The sequence below is a fragment of the Marmota flaviventris genome, chromosome X (genome assembly GCF_047511675.1).
Source record: "Marmota flaviventris isolate mMarFla1 chromosome X, mMarFla1.hap1, whole genome shotgun sequence".
Classification (NCBI taxonomy): Eukaryota; Metazoa; Chordata; class Mammalia; order Rodentia; family Sciuridae; genus Marmota; species Marmota flaviventris.
In genome coordinates, this window is record NC_092518.1 from 29,604,084 (window position 1) to 29,618,024 (window position 13,941).

A 13,941-nucleotide genomic window follows, 5' to 3' on the forward strand; every position below is an offset into this window, starting at 1 on the left:
CTTTGCAGTGGTTTTGCTTTATTTTCTGTTCAAGGCTTATATGTGATAAGACCTAGACAGTTCTATATCCCAGTATTTTATTCCTCCTTAGACCAGGGTCTAAATATCTAATGCATATAGGTCTCAAAATGTGAGTCTGTCAAATCTAGCCTTATTTTTTTAAGAATTAGAATGTAATAAAACAAAGTATCAGAGAGCATCACATATAGTAAGAACAGGGATTATTTTGTAAAACGTTTGTGATGTGTGTAGATACAAAGGATTGTACTGAAAATTGAATTATTCTGGGTTATGATTAAACAGGTTGAAAATCAGGGGCTTAGATTCTAGTATTTTTCCTTCTGTGAAAGATCTGTAGCATTTTTCCTGAACTGAAAATGATCTTCACTGAAAAATATCTGAGTAGCAGTCCAGGATAAATGTTTAGGCCAAAATGTTTCATTTTAGTTTTCTATCTTAAGCCCTAGGAAAAGTTTCTACCCAAATTTCCTTCCTTTAGGTTTTTGTGAGTTTGATCCTTGGAAACATCCTAGGAGTCTAAGTCTGATAATAGTTTTACAAAATATGTGAGATTGCCTAGAAAATGAGTGAACTCTAACATAATCAAGTTACTGCCAAAGGAAACACTGAAAAATCGACCTCATAGTAGTAATAATACTGGTAGAAAAATATTTTAAATATAATTTTATAAATAGTTGTCTTACCATTTAGCCACATGGATCTCTTTGCACTGTTTGCTGTTAAAAATATTAATCCTACTGTTTACCAAGATTAATAAAGAAAGATGTACAAGAAATTAAAAATGAATAAGATATATTCAATTGTGGATCAAGAATAAAATATAACAAATGGACTCCTATAATAGTTTTCTTTACATTTGCTTTCATAGAACAATGACTATGCTGACACTTAAAGCTGATTGTTTTGCATTTCTAGGAGACTGTTTGCATTGAAATACCTATCTCTAATCCAAAAGAAAAAATTATCCACATAGATGTGAAATTAACAAATGATGCCCTTAGTGGACTCCAGGAACTCACACTGAATCCATTAGAGTGTGTTAACTATATTGTCTTGTATTCTCCAGCAACAACAGGCTATAAAGAAGAAAGGTATGACATGAATATACCATTATTGTTTATTATTGACCCTTTGAAAATAAGCTTTTAAAATTCTTTCAATACATGCTTTAATACTATTTCCCGATTAAAAGGTGCTAATTTGGAGTGAGCTTTTGTTTACTTCAGTGTGAAATTATTATTTATTGGTATATTAAGTTAAATAATTCCTAAATTTCTCCTTTGACCCTCTATTACACTTTTTAGTAACCAGATCATTCTGAGTGCAGTAACTGAACCAAATGAAACTTATTTCATGAGGACTAGGGACTAAACTTTCAATTTCCTTGAGGAAAATTACTCTTTATATTTTTTCCCAATTAAGTGAAATTGATTCACTTGGAGAACAGAGATAAAGTTAAATTAATGTTGTTATACTATAGTGAAAATGTACACATACATACACAAATACTACTAGTATAATGATTATTGTTCTTATAGAATGATAATTGTGAAAAACTTTTGAATTATATATTCATATATGTCAACACACAAAAATATAATTATCTCAAAAATGTACTGAAACAATCAACTTTACTTGTTTCAATAGTAATATCCAGGTTACTTATTACAGTTTTCAACTTTGTAATTGACTTAGTATTTGTGTTTAATGTATTCCATTATTATATTCCATGAAATATATTCCATGAAGTATATTCCATGAAGTGCTTTTTTGAGGATAATTCATTTTGTGATTAATTCATTAACTTATCTTAATAAATAAAAATTGGATATATTTATGGTATACAATGCAATGATTTGAAATATGTATATACTGTTTAATGATTAAATCAAGTTGAATGACATGTGCCTTACCTCCTTACATGCTCATCATCTGAGAATACTTAAAATGTACTCTCTCTGCAGTTGTCAAGTATACAATATTGTTATTAACTATAGTCATCTTGTCATAAAATAGATGAACTTAGTCTTCTAGTCTAAGTGAAATATCATTATCCTTTAACCAAATCCCCCCACCAACCATTCCGTCCTAGTCTCCTGCAACTACCATTCTACTCTCTGCTTGTGAGTTTGAGTTTTTCAGATTTACATATAAGTGAGATCATGTGGTATTTGTATTTCTGTGCCTGGCTTATTTCACTTAATATAATACAATCCAAGATAAATTATTGCTGCTTCTAGCACAATATCCTTTAATAGGAATTAAGTAATTGTTATTTTAATACACAGATGAATAGATGAATATATTTGAGAAATTTTAAAGGATAAAGATTAGAATGTAAAACAGGAAAAGAAGAACTTAGCATATTAGAAAAGATGTTATTTTAATAGATTCCCTTAAGAAATGTTGGCTCATCCCATCTCTGCCATGTGACTGTATAGGCTTTGTGAGCACAGAATGAATCTTGGATTTTTAAAATCAGTATATATTAAAAGGCACAACCTGGGCTAATGCTTATTGACTGCCTACCTTATTATTATCATTGCAGCATATATTTTACATAATAAACACATAAAATTCTCATAACAACTCTAAGAGGTAGAACTGATTCCTTCCATTTTATATATGATGAAATTGAAGCTCAAAAAGCAAATGACTTGTTTGAAGTTATACAAATTAAAAATGACGGAGCTGACATATCAGTTATACTTTTAGACTACCACAAGCTCTGTTTCCCCAGAGCTGAGCACATAATAAAGGAAGCTCTTAAAAAACACATGTCACTTGATAGCCTTCCCATGAAAGTACATTTGCATTCACTTCAACAAACTAAATTTGGTTCAGTGATGGTTAAAAAATGGACTTTAGCTCTTATTGATCCTGCACAACGTTGAAAATACTCATATATAAACATTTTCCACTAATTGAACAAACATCTATTAAATAGATATTAATGATATCATTATTTTTCTTGAATAATGACGTGATTTACTCACCAAATAGTAAAAAGTTTAAAAATATATTCACAATAACAGTAGAGTACATCACGGAGTACTTGTCAAATATTATGTTTGATACCAACTATTTCTACCAAATTGAGATATTTTATTTTTCTTGCCAAGCCTATTACACAATCTAAAACCACTGACAGGAATTTTTTCATATTAATGCATTACAATTAAACATAATAGTGGAATTCATTATGCCATATTCAAATATTCACACAACATAATTTGATCAATCTTGTTCCCCCCACTTTCTCCTCCCTCCTCTCCTTCCTTTCCTGATCCCTTTCCTCTACTCTACTGATCTGCCTTCTATTATTGTTATTTTATTTTGGATACCAGGGATTGAACTCAGGGGCACTCGACCACTAAGCCACATCCCCAGCCCTATTTTATATTTTATTTAGAGACAGGGTCTCACTGATTGGCTTAGCATCTGATTTTTGCTGAGGCTTTGAACTTGAGATCCTCCTGCTGCTGGGATTACAGGCAGGTGTTATTTTAATTAGTGCATTATAATTATATAGATTTATGATTTATTGTAGTATATTCATACATAGACATAGCATAATTTGGTAGATGTCATTCACCATTACTTTCCCATATCCTCCCCTTGTCCCTTCCTCTCTATCCTCTTTCTCTACTCTATTGGTCTTCCTTCCATTTTACTAACAGTATTTTGTATATTTTTACCAGCATTATTTTCCAGCCTGAAATGGGGGAAGAGTTCTGGTATTTACTGAAATTAACTACTGAACTTCCAAAAACAAACACAATACCAGAAATACAATGTGACCTTGGAAAGTAAGTTCTCTTTAACAGAAAGATTATTTATATTAAAAAATTATATACAACATCACTGTTTTAATGAATTTAATCTTTTTTAACAATACTTTTTTTTAACAGACCTCAGGCATGTTAGGCAAGCACTTTACCTCTGAGCTACAACCCTAGCCTTAATATGTTAAAATAAGAACTAAATTTATTTCTAGTAGAAAACTTGTAAAAAAACATCAGGGCTTAGTAAGTAAAGACTTTTGTTCAAAAGGATTATTGCAAAGGAGGGAAAGGGATGATTCCAATAGAAAGAATGCTTCAGAAATCTGAAAGGGCCACAAAATCAAATTGAAAAGAGATTGTACTCTTATAGAGTAAAGGAAGAGGAAAGCAGATATAAACAGAATCTTTTGGAGGGAATGCTAGACAAACAAGGGGAAATGGTCAGTGGGGTCTAATAGGAAAAGTGTCTCACCACGATAAATTGATTCACACAGGCTGAGAGAGGAAGCATGTTCGTGTGTGTGTGTGTGTGTGTGTGTGTGTGTGTGTGTGTGACACACACTTGCTTACACTTGGAAATAAGCAGAGTTCAGGGGCTTATAGGAAAGAGGGAAGCCTGATGAAAGTTTATTTAACTCAAAGCAGAGGATAGGCAATGGGCAACTGTGAACACTTGATCATTTGGTTAATAGCATGTTCCCTTGACATATGACCATTCATATTTATGTGATCAGGTTCCTATTACATGTCTGGCACCAAATTTGGTTCTGGTAAACAAGTCATAATAAACTTTTTAAAAGTATATACTCTAGTAGGCAAATCGGTGCCTTTTAGTTGATTTCTCTCCCACAGCACATCAAAAGTGTTGAATTCTTCCAGTACCAGATCTTGAATCAAAATATCACTACGAGTGATTCATTAAGGAAGTGATTTGAGAGAAATCAGTAGGAGAATAGAGAAAAAAGGATAAGAAAGGAGAAGAAGCTAAGTGTGAATGTAATTGCATATATAGTCCCTGACTGCCTGATTCTGAAGAGAGACAGAGAGAGGGGAGAGAGAGAGAGAGAGAGATATCTGGACCCTAGTTCTAAAGACACAGTTTGCCATGCCTTGAAGCAAAGGAACTGGTTATTGTTGTTTGGGGCTTTTTTTGTAGTCTGATCCCTATTCTACTTTTTATTTGGTAGATAGTAATTATGTATATTTATGGGGTATAAATGTGATTCTTGTACACTGTGAAATGATCAAATAAGGCTAAATAGCATATCTACCACCTCAAATTGTGAGAACATTTAAAAATTTTTAGCTATTTTGAGATATACAATACATAACTGTATTGTATTGTGGGCTTTTGAACTCCTAAACTAGTCACTACAAGCATTCTTTGGAATGACACATAAACTCCCAGGCATGTCTGCTTTCTGTAGTGTTGAGGGGGTTCCTGGATCCATGAAAAATCATCTAAAGGACTTAGATGAGAGATTAACAGCAAGCATGCAGAAAAATAGGATGAGGGCAGATAACTGGTAAAAAAAATAATAATAATAATCTACTAGGGTAGCTGAGTGTGGGACACCAGCATGTCTGATTCAACAAGTTATTTACAAATTAAATCCTAGTTATATACATATTTCTAATTTTAAAATGTTAATATATAATAACCATATATAAATGTTATTAACAAATATAAAACAATTATGTGAAAATTCGACTCACTTTTCTCATTTTTTCATTCTAGTAAAAAGTGCTAGAATTTTTCTTTTAAAGTTCTCTAGTTATTTTTAAGCACATTTTTCTAAAATTTATTTTTTTATGAAAGTCATACTTATCTATGATTAAAAGGCCAATAATCATAATACTAAAAAGGTGTTTGATAATAACTATCTTTTAACCAGCTCATCCTGTATCCTTATCCTTTTTGGAAGTTTGTAAGATCTTTTCATCCGGTATCCTTACCTTAAAATTCTTAATGATATGTCTTGCCATGACTCTATTTTGGTATATTTTTCTAGATAACTAGAGACTGCTGGTTTTTAAATTTATTTATTTGTTTGTTTTGTTTTTGGTACTGGGATCCTGGAGATTCACCCAGGAGCACTCTATCACTAAGCTATATCCCCAGCCCTTTTTCTTTTTCTTTTTTGATACTGGGAATTGAACTCAGGAGCACTCAACCACTGAGCCACATCCCCAGCCTTATTTTGTATTTTATTTAGAGACAGGATCTCATTGATGCTTAGTGCGTCACTAAGTTGATGAGGCTGGCTTTGAACTCAGAGATCCTCCTGCCTCAGGCTCTGGAGCTGTTGGGATTACAGATGTGCGCCACTGCACCTGGCTATTATTTCTTATTTTAGACAGGTTCCCATTAAATTGGTGAGGTTGGCCTTGAACCTGAAATCCCCCTGCCTCAGTCTCCTGAATCACTGGGATTGTAGGCATAAGCCACTGTGCCCAATTTGGATATCTCTATTTTTTTTTGTCAATATTTTTTTAGTCGTCAATGGACCTTTATTTATATGCGGTGCTAAGAATCAAACCCAGTGCCTCACACATGCTAAGCAAGTGCTCTACCACTGAGCTACAACCCAGTCATTGAAGATCTCTTAAAATAAGGAGATTTGTGAATTTCAGTTCTTAGAATTCTTGAATTATACCATCTCTATTTTCTCTTTACTTCCTATATCTCTGTTTTGATTTAGTATTTGGGGGCTGATTTTAAATGTTCCTTCTGTTTACCCTTTTCCCTAGTATTTGTATTCAGACAGATTAACTCAATTTTATTTTACAGTCCTTCTATTTAGTTTTTATGTAAGCTATCAATATCATTTTGTTGTTATTATATGGGAGACAGTTAGACATGTATAATGAGTAGGAAGTCATAAAAAGTCTGGAGTGCAGTGGAAACATTGTTTGGGGCTACACATTTAGTTGTTCCTGGGTTTGTTTTAAGTTAAAGAGAAGAGCAAGGTAAATAAAAGGACTATGTATTTGCACTTCTATGTCAGAGACAACCTTAATTATCATCCATAGTTGGCCTTATAGATTATTATTAATGAGTCTCAGAAAGATTGATAGTAGTCACTTAATAAATCATTAATTAAATTAATTAATGAAATTAATCCCATTTAGTTATGCAAGGAACTTTCACATATTAGAGATATCTTTTGATTTATGAATTTTATAGTAAGTACATTTATCCTTGTGGATTCATGATATTTTATCATCACTTGGATTCTGTATAATGTGTTTTAATTTTTTAAATTTTTTTTTAGTTGTAGATGGACACAATAGCTTTATCTTGTTTATTTAGTTTTTTTTAATGTGGTGCTGGGGATTGAACCCAATGCCTCACACATGCTAGGCAAGCACTCTACCACTGAGCCATAGCCACAGCCACAGGCTTGTTTTAATTTTTTTTATTATGAAATAGTTTAAGACTATAAAGAAGTTGAAAAACAACAGGGCAGAGTTCCCATGTATACTGTACCCTATAATTGGTTTTGAAGATGCTACTTCTTGTTTTATTTGATTTATTAAAATTATTATTTTTTTTTGTTTTACATTGTTCATATGTTGATTTTCCTCTTCCTATACTATATTAACAAGTTTGAAGTGATTTTGATGAAAAAAATTCTCATAGCTATGAAGAAATATAAAACTAAATAGTAACATTTTGAATACTTCAGAAATTGAATTTTGTCCCCTAAATAATATATGTATCAACAATCCTGAATATACACATGTACAATCTACAATTTTCCATCTCTAATTATTGGAAACCTGGCATGTAAGAAACTATTAGATTCACTTCAATTTAAAAAACTTACTGGATGAACAATGAATCAGCATTTATTTTTTATTAATACATTTTAATTATACAGAATAATGACTTTGATTGTGGCATAGTCATATATAGGAATAGCATACTTTGATCATATCCACCCACCGTTGCCCTTCACATCCCTCTCCTTTTTCTCTTCCTCTTCTCTAATAGTCTCCTTGCTACTTTCATGTCATTCAAATACGTCTTTAGTTTGTATTTTTCTCTTTAGCCCATGGTGATTGCAGTTTTTCTTGCATTTGATATGCTTGAAATGGAGATGATACAAAAAACATTTCAAATGTCATCAAGTTATAATAATAGTTTGCAATGAAATAGACTTTAATATCCATAAATCTTATGCTGTTTTTTCATTTGCTTCTTTAGTGAATGTTTTAAAATATAGTTCACTTTATTTCATAATTACAACATGTGTTGGCAGACTGTCAATTGTAGTTTTATTTTTGCAAAGTGATTTCTTATTAAGAAAATATAAATAGGATTCTATTTAAGTTATAATTAGGAGTGTTTTAAGTACACATTTTGGACCAAATATATTTTGTTTTATTTTGAATTGAGACTCTGTGGCTACAGCTGGAACCCCTCTTGAACTTCAGACTCATGTCTCCATCTGTATGGTAGACATTTAATTAAATTTGCTACCGTCTCATTATCTCCCAGCAAAGCTTCCTGCTGTGTGTTTTCTCTCATTTAGTGTCCTCACCATGCAAGCAGACATCCAAGCCATGGCTTTAAAACTTTCTTGACTGTACCCCCCATTAAAAAGTCTGCTTTAGTGTGCAACCCTAAACACACACACACATACATTTGAAATGGGAGCATCATGAACAATACCTATTCACATCATGTGTGGTAAACTGATATTATTTACTTCACTCATTTTTCTATTTTTGTTTCTATTTTGTGAGGAGAACTCCATATAAAATAAAGGTAACAATTTTAAAGTAAATAACTCAGTGCATTCAAACTGTTGGGCCATTAAAGTACATTTAAACTATTGTGCAACAACACCTCTGTCAACTTTCAAAAACATTTTCATCACCCCAACAGGAAACTCCTTATCTATGAAGCAGTCACTGTAACTTGCCCCCTCCTCACAGATCCTGGAAAACACTAATTGGCTTTCATTTTTTTTTTGGGGGGGGGAGATGTGCACCAGGGATTGAACTCAGGGGCACTCAGCCACTGAGCCCCATCCCCAGCCCTATTTTGCATTTTATTTAGAGACAGGGTCTCACTGAGTTGCTTAAGGCCTCACCATTACTGAGGCTGGCTTTGAACTTGTGATCCTCCTGCCTCAGCCTCCCGAGCTGCTGGGATTACAGGCATGCACCACTGTGCCCAGCTAATTGGTTTTCTATATATTTTACATATTATGTTAAAACAAAATCATATGTATATTACCTCTTGTGTCAATTTCCATTTTAGAACATTATGCTAATTGCTACTTACAGAATAAATCTAACAGTTCAGCAGTGGGCCATCCACATTCTCTATAGGTCCCTATACAGGGTCTCAGTGCTTCTTGTCACTTCTGTTTCCAAACACAGACTTTCACCCTTTTGCATTTCTTCTCCCTACCTAATATCTCAGAAAGCTTTTGCCTCCTCTCTGTTCCTACTGCTCAAGTCCTCATTGTTCCTCACCTGGATTATCATACTATAATTATAATTAGATTTGGTGTCTGCCCTCCTTTCCAACTGCAGTTTGATTTCTAACTAGTTGCCAATAATTTTTTGGCATATATAATTAAGAATGCCATATTTCCACTTAAGAGACAACCAACCACTTCAGCTTACTTTATTGCCTTTAAATAGAAATGAAAGTGCCTTAGAATGCTATGTGAGGCCCTTCCTATTCTTTCGTCCTACCTATTGTTCAACCTCATTCCAGCCACTACTTGTAGATCCAATAGCAATACCATATTGTATTTGTTTTTTCCTCCCTGAGGCAGTAAACTGGCTATACCATGAGCATCATTCAGAACTGATTTTAAACCTCCTCACATTAAAATCACTTTGCATATTAATGAACTGAGACTGATGGGATACCTCTTAATTTTTACTTTGATTAACAGAAATAACTATGCCTCTCCCATTACAACTGAATGTGGCTCCACTATAAGAGACATTTGTTTTCTGCGAATTATATTTGAAAATAAGCATAAACTATTGCTATATAGTCATCTAATTGGATATTTTTTTTTTCAAATTCTTTCTTCAATTTTTTTCATCTTGTATCAGGAAACTCAGTAGTGAAAGGTAAAAGTCAAAGTGTTAATAGCAAGAATCTTTAAGAAAATATGTATTGCCCAGAACATTACACTGAAAATTCTATTTGATTCCCTAGGGTTTGAATATCTGAGAGCCCATAAAAATGTAGCTAAGGAAATGTCCTTAATTTTCTCAATTTTTGTTTTCTTATCACATGGAAACTATTTCAATTTCACTTTTACATGGCTATTGAGTTTTGTTGCTTAATCACTATTGAAAGCTTGCAAGACACAGATTATTTAAAAAATAATATATTGCCAGGCATGGTGGGCATACACTTATAATCCCAGTGACTCAGGAGGCTGAGGCAGTACCAAAAAATTGATATGCTAAATCACAAATATCTGAAAAATGTGCTTGCTGAAAATAAATATAAATGTAACTAGTGCCATACCATGTGAAGTAATTAATCTACCCCAGACTAAGATTTAAATACTGATTATATTTGAATTAAATTTCATAGGTGTACATATAATTTTAATGAGCTGATAAATTGGATTTAGAAATTATGAACAATTTCCCTTTAGCACTTTCAATTTTTTATAGTAATTAGATGAGCCACTTGTCAATCAAGAAAATAGAAATAGGAAAATGGACTTTATTCATAATAGTATGTATATTTTTTGTAGTATTGGGGATTGAATCCAAGACCTTATGCTTGCTAGGCAAGATGAGCTACATCCCCAGCCCACTAATATATTTCCAACATGATTTACTCATAGCCAAATCCAAGGCATATACCTGCAGCTCCAATATTTAAATAATGTAAGGGTGTCAGAATAAACATTTTTCAATTTCAACTAATCACAAGCTGCTTGAAACTGATCAGGGAAGAGAAAATAATTGAAATCATCCATATCTGAGTTGAAACATAAATCACTAAATGCTGTTAAAAACCCAAAAAGTTTTGCATCAAATGTATGCATCATATTGGATTGTGCATTGTATTTGTACTTTTTTTCTTACAGTAGCATGGAAAACTAGTTTGAGATTTCTTTCATATTTTTCTATGGGCCCACCCTATTCCATTATGACTTCAGTTGGGCTTAATAAATTACATGGATTCCAGATAACAAATAACATTACATTCTGAGTTCATGAGGGCACTGGGAATTAGGACTTCAAAAAATGTATTTTGAATGCTACATAAATTTACTAGACAGTTTGACTAATTTGGCATAGATAGCAGATGGATAGAATTTTATCTTTTTTGAGTAATATATTTTAATTTTTGATTGACAGTTGTTTGTTGCACAATCAAAGCATATCATTGTACCCCATAAATTTTATAATTTTTTATGTGCCAACATATCTTTTGGGGAGGATATAATTCAACCTGTAATGGTCAATTTATGGAATTATTATTGAACAAGTTTGTGAATACAGCAACTTCATTATTTTTGTATTTCCTCCCAGGTATGCCATACAGACTATTCCCTTATATAATCCTACACACGAAACTTTAGAACTTCAAGTAACAAACAGTAATCCTGAAAATTTTGTCCTGGAAATTGACAGAAGATCACCAGTAAGTACATTCAGAAAGTCATGAGACCTACTGCTACTAGAGCATTTTGTAATTCTGAGTTTAGGACACAATCATTTTAATTAATAAGTTTTAAAATTCTTTAAAAATTTTTAAAAATATAATTTTCTATTATATACATTGTCCCTTGAATTTTAAAAATCATTAAAACACTAATGTGTTAATATAAATTTTTAAGATTATATATGCTAAAATCATGCTCATTGTCACTGAATTCTAAATAAACTGATTTTATTTCTCACCATTTTAATAATCAAGTTTTGTAATAGTTTTCCAGTATCAGAATTTTAACTTAACAGTTACTATATACGTTCAGGCAAGAGACCACTTCTTTTCTAGCCCCTCTTGAGTTCCTGCCCCTTGCCCCACACATACCCTTCCAGATAGTGCTGACAGATCTGCTTGTTCCTCGTCCCCATTCCTGTATCTTTCCCATTTTCTCATTCCTGGGTCCTTGCAAAGATTAGGATCAAGTCAATGGGCCAAAATATTTTTCTTCTGCCTCCAAGTTACAAAACAAGTTCCTAAAATTTAATATGACTTTCTGTGTTTCCAAAGCATAGGACACCAATTATTTATAGTGAATGTGAAACCACATACTTTCAGGTAAACCTCAAGATAATTACAAGCCAGATGTAGTGGTGCACAACTGTAATCCCTGCTTCTCTGGAGGCTGAGGCAGGCAGATGGCTTCAGCTATGGAGTTCAATGCCAGCCTGGGCAGCATAGTGACACCCTGTCTTGGAAAAAAAAAAAAAAAAGAAGATAATTAGAGTAGTTTATTTTCATCACAAGACCTCACAGTAAATCATAGAGCTCTGTTAATATGTATGATATTTAAATAAAGGCTGTTATTATTTGCTGCTTAATGACTATTTAACAAATCTATAATTTTATTTCTTTATATATAAATGGCAGTCACTAGTTGCCAGGTAATAATACAATATTAAATTAGTTCTTCTATAATGTGTTAAATTAGAAATCACTAATTATTATACTGATAAAATTCATGGATACGCTTTCATCTTAGAAAAAGTGTATTAATGCCATGCACATTGACACATGCTTGGAATTCCAGCTACTCAGGAGGTTGAGGCAGGAAGATTACAAATTTGAGGCCAATCTCATCAACTCGACAGGACACTGGCTCAAGAGAAAAAAAATTTAAAAAGAGGACTGGAGATGTAATTCAGTGGTACTGTGCCCCTGGGTTAAATCCCCACTACCAAAATCAAAAGTATAGTAAAAAGATCATACATGGTTGTATCTTTTAAAATTATATTTTCTATAAATTATAAAGAGCATGGGGTTTAAGATATTGTTTGCCTATAACTGGAATTCCTCATTACAAAGTGGTGTTTTTTATCTCTATTTTTAAAGAAGAGTCATATATATATATATAGTAGATGGACACAATACCTCTATTTATTTATTTATTTTTATGTGGTGCTGAGAATCAAACTCAGCATCTCACTCATGCTAGGCGAGTGTTCTACTGCTGAGGCACAACCCCAGCGCCAGAAGAGTCTAATCTTCAACCCAAGGAAAACCAAAAGCAATATATGCATGCCACCTGAATCACATAATTAAGAATAGGGCTGAGGTTGTGGCTCAGCAGTATAGCACGTGCCTAGCATGTGCGAGGCCCTGGGTTCAATCCTCAGCACCACATAAAAATAAATAAATAAAATAAAGATATTATGTCCAACTAAAAAATAAATATTTAAAATTAAAAAAAGAATAGCTTATTTTCTTATCCTTTCCATTCATGACTTGCTAATTTATTCATTCTTTTACTGAATACTGACTATTCAATTAAGCTAATATTAGGAAATAACTCAAAAAGTTATGTATGAGAAAACACTTATATAAAATAGGAGACACACTAACAAATAGAAATGATAAAAAATGGAAAATAATATGAAATTTATTTTAGAACTATATAAATAATATATGCATTTATATAATTATATGTACATATAAAAGTGTGTATATATATATATATATATATATATATATATATATATATATATATATATATGGTACTTTACTCATGCCTTTCATTACATAACGTGTGTGTTCACATAAGTAAATATTTTTAAATCTTGATTATTTTTCATAAACACTTCAATGATTAGGAAGTCAAATAATGATATGAAAAACTTGCTTCCTTCCAACTATATATAATCAAAAATTTCAAATGGATACAGAAGTTGAAATAATAATGCAGTGAACAATCTTGTACTTTCCATCTTGGTTCATAAATTTTTAATGATTTGTCACATTTTTTTCTCTTTTTTTTTCTTTCTTACATATCTTGCTATTAAATTTGAAAGGAAATTGTAGATCACATGTCATTTCAACCTAAATACTTCAGAATGTTTCTTAAAAGCATATTATTCTCCTAAATTATCTCATATTCATGGGAATTCAAGTTTACTCAACTTTCACAAAATTTTTCTTCCCTCTTGA

The 13,941-nt window shown here is 32.1% G+C and overlaps 1 protein-coding gene across 1 annotated transcript in view; it reads left to right on the forward strand.

Annotated features, from left to right (window-relative positions):
• Cfap47 (cilia and flagella associated protein 47) overlaps window positions 1–13,941 on the forward strand; it is a 410,015-nt gene that overhangs the window by 302,863 nt on the left and 93,211 nt on the right. Inside the window, exons 52-54 of the mRNA XM_071606058.1 lie at window positions 937–1,112; window positions 3,723–3,830; window positions 11,340–11,451. Coding sequence (XP_071462159.1) covers window positions 937–1,112; window positions 3,723–3,830; window positions 11,340–11,451 — 396 coding nt within the window. The remainder of the gene's footprint in view (window positions 1–936; window positions 1,113–3,722; window positions 3,831–11,339; window positions 11,452–13,941) is intronic.